The sequence below is a fragment of the Humulus lupulus genome, chromosome 4 (genome assembly GCF_963169125.1).
Source record: "Humulus lupulus chromosome 4, drHumLupu1.1, whole genome shotgun sequence".
Taxonomy (NCBI): Eukaryota; Viridiplantae; Streptophyta; class Magnoliopsida; order Rosales; family Cannabaceae; genus Humulus; species Humulus lupulus.
The window spans coordinates 76481010-76496113 of NC_084796.1; the positions used below are offsets into that span (position 1 = coordinate 76481010).

Consider the following 15104-nt stretch of genomic DNA (forward strand, 5'->3'; position numbering starts at 1 on the left):
TCACGCTGATAAAAGTCACGGTGCTCTATCTCCCTCACGCGAGCCATGGCGGTATCTTCCCAGCTGAAGAAAGAACAACTTTGTGAGGTATTTGTTTTTTCTTTCTTATTTACTATTTTTATCATTTAATTTTCTTGTATCTTTTTTCTTCTTATTTACTATTTTATTTACTAGCTTTGTTTTTTGGATATCTTTTTTACTAGCTTTGTTTTTTGGATATCTTTTTTGAATGGTTAGTCAATCAACATTTGCGGTATTGATTGAGAGTTATGATCATGACTTTACTTTCAATTTTGGTTGTATTTTATACCCAAGTTTTAGCTTTGAGCCAATTGATCCCTTTCTTTCCCTGCTCAAAAACTGAAAACTTGATTCTTCATCTAATCCTTTTTGGTTGGATGATTTCAATGTACTTGTCTTCAGGTCGTAAACGTGTAATCTTGTGGGAGAATGAATTTATTTTGTTTGCTACTTAAGCTTCGTTCGACTACCTAATAAAATATCTAAAATGTACTTATCTCATAATGTCAGAGTATGAGATTATTTATTAAATTGATATTCAAGGGCTTCTAAGGTTTGTTCTATGTGAGGTGAGGGACGTTATATGATGGTTTTGAAAATTTATAAGGAAATGCTAAACTCTTGGAAGTTTGCTTGATTTATGGATTGAGTGAAGTAGATATTTAGTTTTTAATTTGTATTTGTTTTGATATAGACATTTGAAAGTAAAGTAATTCAACTTATTATTTGCAGAAGAGTTTCTTCATAGATGTAAAATAACTTGTTTGAGCGTATGGTATCTTCATATGCCAGCTGCATTTATGATTGTGTATAAAGAAGCATCCTAGAAAGTGTTAAATGACATATAAAACCCATCTGTACCAAGAAATATGCTTCTACTATGATACTAAATATCAAGTAATATGGAGAGCATTCTCTTGGTGTTGCGCTTGGTTTCAGATTTTTATTTGTTTTGTTGAGTTAAATTTCTCTTTTGATAAGATGGTGCTTGGCACTAAATTTTTTTGGCTTTGAAGCTGATGTATCTAGAAGACACTTCGTAATGGAATGGACATAGTTGTTGCACAAGCATGTATGGATACATCAGTTGATGCCATTAGTTCTCAATAAGATGTTCTAAGAGGATTAGGCCTTTGGTGGGGTTGAATCACATTGCAATGTGATAATAACTAGACTTAAATTTGTAAAAAAAATGGAGTTTTATAATATCTTGATAATAATTATTTGAGTTTTGTTGTTTCAAGTGGTCAACACATGTGCATAGTGAGATCAGAACCGAATAATCTAACTACATGCTTTGCCATGTTTTGTGGATTCTGACTATGTAGATGCTAATTACTTTATTATTATAATTATTTTTTGCTTTAGGATGAATGTGGGTAAAAGCTCTGAATTTTGTTTTTGATTTAACAAGGATGCCATTTTAGACCCGATCAAATTAAGTGAAAACAAATTGACAGTTTTAGTAGCCACATGTGTGTATTAGAGAATATGATACACATGCATTTTGCAAATCTGAGGTCTAGTATGTCTTGAAGTCTTAGACATCCAACTCCAGGTTGTTTATTGGAAAAGTGAAATTTCATTTGTTATGATTTGATCATTATTGACATATATTAATTTCTTATTTCTGTAACAACACTTAATGAAACCTCAGTTAGTATGCTTCTGGAAAAAGAAGAGACTTATGCGATTAAAAACTTTGATTTCTTGGTCTCAAATATTTGTTTACTTTTCATTGTTTTGTATTTTCGTTTTTAGCGGGTGATACTACTTTTTAAAACAGAGGACTTTTCTTTCTCCATTTCTTTCTTTCTTTCTTTCTTTCTCAATTCACGTGAGGTAGTAATGTAGCCATATTGTAACACCTGCACTGACAGATTCATGTTGTTCTATGACAGGGCATCCAAGGAAGATCAACAGTTGCTGTTTCGCACTGCGGCTGCAAAGGTTCATTAATTTTCTGAATAAACAAAGAGCCATTTTATTCCTTTTAGATCATAAATTGCTTAACATATGTCTTATGTGTGTTTTCAATGTGTTTATCAATGGATAGTGAAGCCCCAAATTGTTATCAAGTCAAATGAAATGTTCCTTCCCTGTAGAATGGATTTTATTTTTAACATGGTAAATTATAATGGTTGTTTTCATTGACTTTTATATTTTTACTACCACCCAAACATGTTCAAAGTTCTGCAATGGGAATTAATTTAGCCATAGGTCTGTCCCAGATAATTTAATCTTCCTGTAAGATTTTCGTGCTCTGAAGCTTTTTCTTTTTCCATTTGTACCAGGAAAATGGGTATTCTCATGACATTCCGACTACGGTGCATAGGAGTAGAGCTAATTGTCCACAGCCTGAGGTTTAAAGTTGTTGAACCCTTGTGCAATCTTATTTTTGGTAATGTACATCTTATTCAAAACTTCATGTAATTGTCATTGGGAAGGAAATGGTTACTGTCAGTGTAGATGGTTCTGTGCTTGATCGAATTTCTAAAATCATGTCATATTTACGTCTTGGATCTTCTGGGAAGGTTCTCAAAAAGAAAAAGAAGGATAGAGATGTAAAAGGTAATAATTGCAAGCAACTTGTAGTTTGAACTTTGTGGATATTGCCAAGCATGTCATTATTAGTTTATTTCATTTCATAAATAGTATTGAGATTTTCTTTGTTTGAGGTAAAATACAATCTATAAGAACACCAAAATTTCTAAGCATTATTATAATTTATCCTGGAAGCTCTATAATAATTAAAGGTTCAGTTATCGAGTAATAAGGAATTCTCAAAAGTGGATCTTTGATCTGGTTATTACCAGCTAGAGATCAAGAAGAAGGATAAGCAGAAGATTGTTTCTTATGTTAGATAAGAGCATTGAGAATCCTGAGTATGTTTTGAGAATTTGTTTAATGTGAGTGTTTATGTATCAGATGAATAGAGCATTCAAAGGATTATTTGAATGGGATTTGTGATCGTCTTGGACGATGGTATCGTGATGTTTTCTCTGCGGAGATTTGCCAAGGTTAAGGAACGCCTTAGGGGCAGGAGTTTCCTTGGGTAGTAAGGATATTATATGTGCCATGAGAAAGAGTTCTGAGTCTTCTTGCTGATCATAATCCGTTTACAAGTTGTTATGACACCTCAGCGACAGAGAAAAGTTAATGCCTATGTAACGTGTTGGTTAAAGGATTTGACCAGAACTAGATTAGAGTTTCTAGTGGGCCAGGTGGCCAGTTTTATGCTTGAGATTACTATCTCAGAGAAGATCAAAAGGAAAGAAGATTAAGTGAACCACAGATAGGAAAGATTGAGTGGATAGTCTTAGTTGGATTAGCTAAGGGTGTTACAGTGTCAGATATGAATTTTTTTTTTCTGGTATAAGGATCGGACTTGGGATCCGATGGACACTAAGATTAAATGGGAGATTCTGGATGAATCTCATGCTACTCTTTTATTCTCTTCATTCAGGCATCATGACAATGTATCAGAGTTTGAAAGCCTTATAGTGGTGGCCTGAGATTGAGAGGGGCATAATGGAATACGTGGTAGATTTCTTAACCTGTTATCAAGTCAAGACAGAGTATCGGGAATCAGTGGGGCCATTGTAGCCTTTGAGTATTTTGTAGTGGGATTAAGGAAGTATGGCGATGGGTTTCGCGGTGGGGTTTCCCAGGTTAATGGGTTAGAGTAAGTTAGCATTGGGTCATTATGGACCAGTTTTCCAAGTGAGTTCATTTTTATCAGTAAGAGTAAGTAACGCAGCTAATCAGTATTCAGATCTCTATGTGAGAGAGAGATAGTGCGCCTTCATGAAATTCAAGGTCTATCTTATCAAATGAAGACTCTATTGTTACTTCCAGGTCATGGAAAGGTTAAGGAAGGTGATAAGTGTATAGATGGAATTCATTACAGTTCATTATTCTCAGATTGATGGTAAATCAGAGGGAGAAAGAGAGTTATCCAGTATTGGAAAGGTACCTTATGAGATGAGGTATGTTGAGAATGCTTAGCACCAGTTCATTGGAATGAGATGGGTGAGGTGTTGATTCTGGATCATGTGATGGTTCAAGGGACCATTCATATTATTAGAGGTTAGAGTGTGAATGCTCACATCTCAGAGTAAATGGAAAAGTTTTACTAAATTGAAAAGTAGGAACATGGAGTTCCAAGTAGAAGATTGTATCTTCTTTTAAGTATCCCCATGGAAAGGGGTGAGGAGATGAGGGCAAGTTGAGCCCTAGATTACTTTAACAGCTTGAGTCCTGAATATGACTGATCAGGTTGACTTTGGATCGACTTTGTCTTTGGCATTGTCAGTTGTATATAGTGTGTTATGTATTTCCATGGAGTGGACATGGGTTAAAAGGAATTCATGAGTTGAGTTATAAGAATCTGAAGGTTAAGGTTAAGTATTCTGGTAAGGAATAGCTAGTTCAGACTGTAACAGAAGAAATAAGGTTCTGAGGAACAAAATCTACCTTGGATTAAGGTATGTTGCAGAAACAATGAGGTCGAGGGAGCGACTTGGGAAACTTGAATCAGTTGTGTGAAATTCTTATTCAGGGTAGTTCAGATAAATTTCGAGGACGAAATTTCTGTAAGGAGGGGATAGTTGTAATGCCCCAAAATCCCTAATAAGGTTTAGGACCTTGATTAGGAGGCCGGGAGGGCCATAATTGATTTATTATATTATCAAATGATTATATGCATGTTTATGTGAATTATATTATGATATGATGATAAACACATGATTATGGGTTCATATTTCATTAGAAGGGCATTTTGGTAATTTAGCCTGTTGAGGGCGTAATTGTGTATTTTCGTGCATGTGAGTGAGTTATGAATGGTACCACATTATATGTGTATTTTTTCGAGCCTTTCGGCATGAGACGGACATGAAATGTAAGTGTTCGGTCTGGTCATAACGGGTTTAAGTTCGGGGCTCGGGGTGATTTTAATGATTAGAACATGATTGGGAATTAAAGGGTAACGAGATATGAATTATTGGTATTTGAGAATATTGAGAATAACAGGAATTGGAGGGTGTTAATTATGATTAACAAAATAGGTGAGAAAGGACGATTTTGCCCTTGAGGGATGTTAAGGTTTTATTTTAGGCATGAGGGCATTTAGGTCTTTTCACCCTTAAGGATTTATATCAGCCCTTTAAGTTTAGAAAGCTATAGAAAAACATAGTCTCTTTCTCTTCTCTCCCGATGGTCATTTCTCTCCCATTTCTCTTTGGATTTTCAAGCTCTTTTTGAGGAACCAAGCCAGGGAACCAAGCTGTGATAAGCTAGGGTTATGCTCTACCATTGAAGAGGGTGTGTTGCTGAGATTGAGGTGAGTTTTTAGCCATTAAAACTCTTGTTCTTGCTCTGTTTTCCTAGTTGAGTTTTAGCTGGTTTTTGAGTTGGAAAGTTGGGAATCGATGGGAGTTTTCGCAAGGGATGCTTGGGTTATGATACCTAGGTTGTGTGTAGATGATATTTGGGTACAATTGGTGGTTTAAATGATGTTGGAAAGATTTTGGTTTGGGTTAGAAATGGTGGAGTCGAGGGAGAAGTTTCTGGGTAACTTCAGGGTAGAGGTAGTGCTACAACACCCACAAGGGGACGTTATAACACTACCCAGGGTGGCTTTGGGGTGGTTTTGGTCTGTCTTGAGCGCTGGGGCGCTAGGGGGTAGCGCTACAGGTTACCCTGTTTCTTCAGAATCCCATTTTGAGTGTTATTAAGGGTTTTTGGCTCGGGGTTTCAATCCTTAAGGCCCAGGATCGAATCTACTCACCGTGTGGGTACATTTCAGGGTCCCGAAAGTGGGGTTTAGATCAAGACCCTATTATTGTTGATTTTCATTAATCAGAGATTGTATTTGGTTATGACTAGGTGACCGCTAAGGGATTAATGGATCGATCATTCTCAAGGGTTGTTCAATTGTTCTAATTCTTGCTCGAACCAGAGGTAAGAAAACTGCACCCTATGTATGTGACATGCATGGTTATTCTTGAGGCATGTCAAATGAATAAATGTGATGCATGTGTTGCACAAGAAACATGTGATTAGGACATGCTATGAATATTGAATATGAGATTGTTCAGAGCTTGAGCCTCTGTATTTATGCATGATCCTAATTATGCTAGCAATTGTTAAGTAAGCATGTTGAATGCCCTGTATTCAGATATTTGACATATGATATATGTTTGGTAACATTGCTTACTTGTGTATGGCACTAACTAGTCAGGGTTGGCACTGGTCGCGTATTACTGACCTGAGAGTCAGAAACGGCATAAGCGTCATGAATGCAGGGCCGATAAAAGATTAGATCTAATCGATATCAGCGTTGAATGACTCTAGGAGCATTAATGCTAGACCGACCCTAAGGTCGATGAAAATTATAAGCGCTTGACTAGTCTAGGACTAGTTACTCAGAGCCAGGGCAAAAGGCCTAGGTGAGGTTTGTCACGTGGCTAGGGAGCGGAATCCCACGGTTGTGACTCTATGGTCATGTGATAGGTTATGTGGGTGACTAGTTCATCAAACACCTATCTTGATAAGATAGTGAAAGGATCACTTATTCGCAAAGCCCCGGTGACCCTATCGTCACATGGCTAATGGGAACGGAACCCACCTTAGTGACTTTTACAACTGTCACTCTTCTATTTAGGGATATAAGCCCAGTATGGTTACCGGAACCACCAGTGTTAAATCACTTATCTAATTAGGATTAACTTGATAGTCATCCACTCAGAAGGGTAGGATTCCTTATCCTGGATACCCATATTTACGTGAACCTATTTTCCTGCATGAATAGGGCTATATTTGCTAGGCATGCGCCTTATGATTTGATGACATGTTATTACTGATCATGAGCATATTAAGTTTTCTTGCTGGGCTTCGGCTAACGGGTGCTATGTGGTGCAGGTAAAGGCAAAAGAAAGCTGGACCATCCTTGAGTTGGAGAGCTTAGGTGGAGATGTGTACATATGCGGCTGCTCGACCACCATGGCCGAGGGTTGAAAGAGGAACTAGGGTTAATCCCTGTTTTGTCGCTTAGATCGGCTGGTTGTAAATATTTTCTTGTAATAGACCTTTAAATTATATTTTTGGGATCCCAATGTATATAGTAAACATTCTAATGAAACGTTATATCTTAACCAAAATTTTAACCTCTAAATCGCTAATCATACTTAGTCACACAATTTTGGCCAAATGACTCGATTAGCGAGTTTAGCACTGTTTATAAGGCACATCGTAATGGTCCCTGGAGTTTAGGGCGTTACAGATTTGGTATAACTTAAAACAGTCTTTCCAGGGAAAAAAGGTACTATTATATCTGGATGAGGAATTATTTGTCGATTTATATCATCTTGATGCTAAATTGAAGTTATTAAGCATGTATATCTGTTTTTGATTTAATATATATATATATAAATATATAAATTTGTTTCACATTATTTACTTGATATATGAAATGGTGGAAATCCAAAATACATGTCCTCAATGAAGTGACCAGAATATCTAATCCATTCTAGAAACTGTCTTCAATTTTCATGACATAACCCTTTTGTCATTGCTTTGACGTTTGTTTATTGAAGAATTTTTTTTTTGTAAATTTTAATTACAGGAAAGATATCTGCTCTGGCTCATGAATATGATACATGGTGACCTCCATAGTCTCTTGTTTATGTGCATTTATTTATTGAAGTTTTAATAAGAACATATTAATAGACGAAGTTAACACTTGTGGTTTCAAACTAAAAGTCAGTAAAAATATAAGATTTCGTCCTTATCTGAGTAATGATGCTTCCTTGGGCAAGTATTTCTTCTTCAGCATTATTTTCTTCCAAATTTTAAAGATTTTTCTTTTTTGTGAATTTGCCTCCACTCTATGCTCTGTTGTATGTGGTATACTTACACACACAAGAAACAATAAATAGTTACCCAATCCTAATATTTGTTAAATTACTTGCTGAGGTTTGAACTACTGACCTCTTAAACAACACACCTAACCACTTGAGCTAGAGTCAAGTGATGCCTAATGTTATAAACTTTGGAGCTTGTTTTTGAGCCCTGCAGGTTTATTATATATCTTCTTGTTGTTTCTGGTGATTTTTGATAGACATAACTATGTATTTTTTGCATTTTCCATTGTTTTAATTTCATATTGCTGATTGTGGCACTGCTCGTTCTTGGTCTCCCTATACCAGGAATGAAAGTGCATGTAACTGATGAAAAGGAGTTGATAATGGAACCAACATTAAGATGGGCTGAAAATCCTAACATTATGGTTGCAGTTAAAGCGTTTGGTTTGAGAGCCACAGTTCAGGTATTTGTTTGATAGTTGGTAAAGTGAAAAAAAAATTCTATTTACTATGATCAAGCAAATGTCGCTCTGGATTCAACATTTTAGAATACTAAATTACCGATTCTTCTCAATGTTCCAGGTTATTGATCTGCAAGTATTTGTTCATCCACATATTACCCTGAAGCCTTTGGTTCTAGAATTTCCTTGTTTTGCAAAAATACTTGTTTCCCTTATGGAGAAGCTATGGATCTACATATCTTACTGATGGTATATAGGTGCTCATTGGACAGAAGGGCATTTTTTTTTACTTTGTAGAGCCTTAAGAATTGTGCTATCTCCGATGATACATTAGACTAAATTTTGGGTCTCAGTTGTTGAATTCTTGAAGTATAAAAATCTTCTTGGTAAATTTTCATATCAGTATTGTGATTCATATGGCCTCTTTCTATTATGAGTCTAGTTATTTCTCACTGCAACTAATCATTCAAGGAGAGGTTGGATATACAGAATCAGTTTTGAGTTCTATAATTTGACGGCACTCTTACTTATTTGTTTATTTATTTATATTATGTGGCACTCCTTTAGGTCTTGTCTTAAAAAAAATCTTTATTTCCTTCTTTCATTATTGTCTCTAATGTTTTTTGCAGCCACATGTTGACTTTGGATTAAAAGTACTTGGTGCAGATGCTATGTCCATTCCTAGCCTATATGGGTTTGTCCAGGTAGAGTACTCATTTAAGTTTTATTGATTGAGGCTTAGTTTAATGAACACATAAATACATGCATCCATCTTATAGACAAACATAATTTTATGAGAGTACATATTAATCCTAATATAGTAACTAAATGAATATTTCTTGCAGTTTTTACTTATCTTTTTTTTATTATTCAGAGATGTTTCATTCTGTTCCTTGATACTATTTCTTTTATTATTATTTTCTGCCTCAGGAAATGATTAAAGATCAAGTTGCAAACATGTATTTATGGTCCAAATCTCTAGAAGTACAAAGTATGGATCCAACAAAGTAAGATTTGTTACCCCTGATTATATCATAAAAATTCCATACCATAGGCCTATTGCTATACTTTGATGGTGTTGCTTAACTTTGGCAGAGCTTCAAGGAGACCTGTTGGAATTCTGAATATAAAAGTGGTGAGGGCCTTGATATTTAAAAAGAAAGATTTTATGGGTGCAGCAGATCCTTATGTTAAATTAAGTTAACTGAGGACATGCTTCCTTCAAAGAAAACAACGGTGAAGCATACAAATTTGATTCCCGAATGGAACGAGGAATTTAACATGGTTATCAAAGACCCCCAAACTCAAGCATTAGAGATAATGGTTTATGACTAGGAATAGGTAAACTATTTGTGAGATTTTTCTTGTTTGTATTATTTGGATTTGTGAATGCCGGCATGGCCAAAAATATAATTTGCCTTTTCAGATAACACTTGTTAGCAATACTGGTTGTGTTAACTGATGTTATGTATCTAATTCACCTCTTTATATTTTCTAATTTTAAGGTTGGCAAGCATGATAAGATGGGTTTGAATACCACTGCTTTGAAAGACCTCACACCTGATGAGTCTAAGGTTCTCACACTAGAACTACTCAAAAACATGAATGAAGATGATCCTCAGAATGATAGTTTGCCACGTTCAGTATATATTTGAAATCTACTGTGAAGTTGTTCTCTATAAATATATATAAGCTTATGCCATGGTGACAAGTTTTCTTGAATCGAATGTGGCACTACTATTGTTTTGAACTGAGTTTCATGTTATTTTGACTGACATCATGTTTTATGATAATGTAGCATGTGACGAAGAACCGGGATCAAAGATGGGATGAAGAATTTTCCTTTACGTTGGATGAACCTCCTACCAATGATAAGCTTCATGTGGAAGTTGTTAGTGTTTCTTCAAGAATGGGCTTGCTGCATCCCAAGGTAAATACTCATCCATGTTTTTACGATATTGTGGTCTTAGAACTAAATATTAGAAATACAGTGTTATTCATATAGTATACATTGAGAAGTCACATATTAAAATTATAAAAACATTTTAACCAGGAAGTTCTGGGGTATGTGGATATAAAACTAGCTGATTATTGGCTCTTTGTGCTTAGAGATTCGATTTTCGTGTTTTTCTGTTTTGGATGTCGATGTGCTTGAAGTTGTGATTGATGTTTCATTTTTGTTGTTTATTGGTGGAAGTTTGAAGCTTGATTTTCAAATTGATAACTAATTTTTCGAAATAGCATCTCAAATTTTTCCATAAAGTTTACACGTGGTTTTCTCTATAGATATGCTCTTCTAAGGAAGTTTTGAAATCCATGTAGTGCAAGTGACAAGTTTTGTATACATTTTCCTGGAAAATAACTCTATTTTCCATTATAGGGTGGAATGTCTAATGAGATGTACAATACCATAGCCCGTGTAACAGATGGAATCTATGAAGGTAGACATATGTGCTTGCTTTTCTGTAAAGTTTTTCTTCCTCTACATTGTTATCTATGCTCGCAAATGGAGGATGTAATAAAATTTGAATTGTTGGACCATTGTAGGCATTGCTATTGGAGGTGATGTGTTTCTAGGCTCCACTCTTTCTGATCATGTTCTGCGGTTTAACAATATTCCACAGGTACTTTATTGCTATCATTTGCTCCTTCAAAGTGCATGCCTGAGCTCTCCTTTCTATTTATGTGCTTATAGAAGGATCTGTGTTCGGTGCCAACTTGTATTTAGATATGTTGCGTGATCAATTAATGAATGCCCTATAAAATATTAGACTTCTATTTCTGTGGGAAAATCCATCATTTAAATTGTTTTAAATAATAATTACTGTACTAATAATGATAAAATTCTGTGCTTTTAAACCCTGTCAATGCTGCTGTTTACTTAAATATACATACATATATATGATTGTCTAGTTTTATAAATTATCTTAGAGGGAGTGATCAGCAATTATGCATCACTTGTAATATATATCTCACAAGCTGAGATTTCTGGTGACACCCTATTTATGATTTTTCCCTTTCCCTCTTTAGCACCCCAAAGCCTTATCATCCCTCTGTTATGAAATTGATGTTTCTCCTCGCCACTCCATAGATAGCTCACTGAAGTTATTTTCATGGGACACAATCACGCACTCACACCTCTCGACTTCTCCTCATCAGTCCCCGAACAGTTTAGGCTTCAGATATTTGGATGGTAAGTCTTCTACGCTTAGAGCTTCAGTTTATATATATATAAATAAATCGTTAGTTCAGTTTTCTAAAGAATCTTTATTGATATGGCTCTAAGAGAAAGAAATAAAACTAGCAGTGGCAGCAGCACTGTGTCACTATTTGGCTTGTTTAGTTGGTGCCTGCGTCCATGGTCACTTGAATTAATATTATGCACCATTTAATTAAAGTTCTAAGGTCACTTGAGTATAGATAGTTGTAGTAATGTGTGTAATATAATAACTTGTTTATTATTCAAACTCAATTATTGTAAATTTGGTTATGTGTCATGATATTATTGACTATTTTAGATGAATGATATGATATTTCACGACCTCATTAGTTTTTATTTTATGTTATATTTACCATATTCAACAAGTGAAGTGCAAATGAAAATCTGATTTGGAAGGCTTTGGTGTGCTGACATTTGGAAGATCATGAATTCCTACCTTTATTTTTGAATATGCAACAGTTTAAGACTATTTTGTTGACTATTGTGAGAATGTTTTGTTTATGTTGATTAGGAAGTGTTGAATATCTTAAGACTTTTGGATTGTTTTTTAATCTTGAATGTATTTTGACACAATTATTTGGTTATATGTGTTATGAACCATATAATTGGTACTCAAAAATATATTTGTACAATGTTAAGGGTGTTTAAAGTATATTAAATGAAGCGAATTTGAATTAAAGCAATAAAAAATAATTATAATGTACAGGTTTATATAATAATAATTCAAGCTTATCTAAATATTAGAATGATACAAAAAAATGTGTTATTGTATCTTTTACAATAACACTGGTTTATAGTTATGCAAATTGTTTTCTATAATGCAGAAAGTGTGTTATTATAAAGTGTATCATAACACTACTTTATAAGTAGAAAAAAGTGTTATATAATCTATTTATAAATATCATAATGAAATACTTATCTAACTATTAAAATAACACAACAAAAGTGTTATCGTAGGCTATACCATAACACATGTCTATAACTATGAAAAAGTGTTATGTAAAGTGCTCCGACCTACTATAACACCGCATTCCTTAACACATAAAAAATTGTTATGGTATATATTTGATAATACTTTTTCGGTCTTATTGAATGTATTTTTTCTTGTAGTGATAAAATCAAATGTTATCTGTGGGAGCTCCGATGGGAATGACAATGACGATAAAGCTCAGGAAGATCAATATGGCGACATAGGCGTAAGAGAGCTAGATCTTCTTAGCATGCTTTCGCTTAGAGATCCACCTTTTCCTATTTTATTTTTCTTGAATGGAAGAACATAACAAAATAGGGAAATTGGGGCAGAAGATGAAGAATACAAAAAAGCTAAATATGGTAGTTTCATCATTGTTTAAAAATAGACTGATCAAATTCATGCTCAGGATACAAAATATACATAATTTCCAATTACAGGGTACACTATGACCATTATGGAAAATATAGAAAATTATGTTTAAATTTTGATAAAATATTGGATACTAAATGAGTATTTACTCAATATTATTCAACTAATAATGTAATTACATAAATAATGTACTTATTACATACTTTAAGGGCAACATGTCAAACCATTCACTCGATCTACATCACTAGCCACTAAAATTGGATGTAGAAATGTGTATAAAAGGTTTAGTCCACTAAGTTGTCCAACCCCTACGAAATAATGAAGATTAAAGATAAAGTTATTACCTCATATACATTGTCATTGGAGTATGTCCAATCATTTCCATGTTTCAAAACTGAAGCAAATCGTCCTTTTATAACATGGCTTTCGTTTCAGATATATATACACATTATGGAATGTCAATGGAGATGAAACAATCATTCATCCATACATATCTCAAATTTTAAATTTACCTAAATTAAACAAATAAACAACCCAACAATAACACAAACATGTATAAGTGCATTTTAATATCACCACAACACACAACACACAACACATATTCCGAGAATCTATTCCACTAATTTTTAATACTAATTTCAACAACAACAACAACAACAACAATAATAATAATAATTATAATAATAATGACTTTTCTCAAATATAATGCTCTCCAAAATCACTATTAAATCCACAAAATCACCTTAAGTTGAGGGAAATTCTATTGTAAGGGCTTAAAAGAGAGTCCACCGGTGGGACTCTTCTGTATTCCTAAACCGTGAACAGTTTTCGTTACGATTTTTTTTATAATCGTGTATTTTTTAATTATGAAGAGCATCCTGCAAATTTTCAAAAAAAATTCAATAATTTACAATGTCGAAAACTAGGTTCAAACATGATTTTTTCCACGCATATAAAAAAATTAGTCACGAGTGCAACTACCTATTTTGAACCTAGTTTTTGGCATTGTAAATTATTTGGAATTTTCTGAAAATTTATAGGATGCACTAAATAAATATAATATACACGATCATAAAAAAATTTCATCGAAAAATAATCACGGGAAAGGAATACACAAGAGCCCCATCGGTAGGGCTCTTTTGAAGCCCCTACAGTATAATCTCCCAAAAGTTTAAATAAAAATAATTAAACTTTAGTTACATAAAATTGAAAAAATATAATAATACCAAAACAATGAATTAAAAAATGATTACAATTTATAAATATCAAAATAATTAACAAGCTTTAACCTTATAGAAACCTTAATATAACATAAAATTCAAAAATGAAATAAAAAAAAAGTCGCTTCATCTACATCTTCATCTTCTTCTTTCAGTAGGGGTCAACGATTGAAGGGGTAGGGATGTGTTTGATGAGGTGTTGTCCAGGTTGGAGTGGGTGGCATGGGCTGCAACAACAAATGTTGAGATCGACAACAATGGTAGGCAAGGTGGAGGTTGACACAGGCTGGTGGTTGCTGAAGCAATCTGGACTTCTTTGACTTTGTAGTTGAAGACAAATCATTTTTTCTTTTTCCCTTTTTAGTTTGCAAATAGGTAGTCTTGAAGATGAATCTAAAGAGAGTAATGGCAAATGATTTTCTCTTTCTTGTTTGCATGGGAAAATGGTTGAAGATGAATTTGAAGAGTCAGTTTGTGGGTGACTTTGTAGATTGATGGAAGAGGTTACATTTTTCACATTGATTTTTCCCTCAGATTTGAGTATGATTTAGTTGGCATACATGTAGTTTTGTGATTTTAGTGTTAATAAAATTCTTCAAGAACAAATATGTTGAGTGAAAGATTGTGTTTGTGACATGATTTTGTGGGGATTTAGATTTTGGTGTTATTTTTCTTTAATAATAATAATGGCAGATAGATCAATGATTGGTAATGAGAAAAGAAAATTATAAAAAGAAAAATTAATTTGATTTTTGATAAATAAAAAAATTTGGTTTGTATTTTGTCATTTGAAGTTTTGGGATTGGTTTTAATTAGGGATAACCACATGGATACCCTTTCTTTATACTTAATACACATTGTTGTCCGTATTTTTGTCAAGACAAAACGTGGCACTTATTGAGTGTTCATGGTCCTCAGGAGGTTATTTAGCATGCCCCAGCCCTGGACAAGGCTCCTGTAACGCCCCACATCACCATG

At 34.1% G+C, this 15104-nt stretch overlaps 1 protein-coding gene, 1 long non-coding RNA gene and 1 pseudogene across 2 annotated transcripts; all 3 read left to right on the plus strand.

Moving 5' to 3' along the window:
* Positions 1–2330: 2330 nt before the first annotated feature.
* On the plus strand, positions 2331–7677 carry LOC133829037 (uncharacterized). Its single transcript, XR_009891472.1, has 3 exons — positions 2331–2384; positions 2469–2592; positions 7646–7677. It is a non-coding gene; the product is annotated as an uncharacterized LOC133829037 (long non-coding RNA).
* A 553-nt stretch (positions 7678–8230) lies between these two features.
* On the plus strand, positions 8231–10499 carry LOC133832305 (synaptotagmin-1-like; annotated as a pseudogene).
* Positions 10500–10674: 175 nt separating this feature from the next.
* Positions 10675–14621, plus strand: LOC133832306 (uncharacterized). Its single transcript, XM_062262669.1, has 5 exons — positions 10675–10785; positions 10892–10968; positions 11375–11537; positions 12675–12760; positions 14502–14621. Exons 1-5 carry the CDS (start codon positions 10731–10733, stop codon positions 14619–14621), a joined length of 501 nt encoding a protein of 166 aa, XP_062118653.1. The 5' UTR covers positions 10675–10730.
* Positions 14622–15104: the final 483 nt, after the last annotated feature.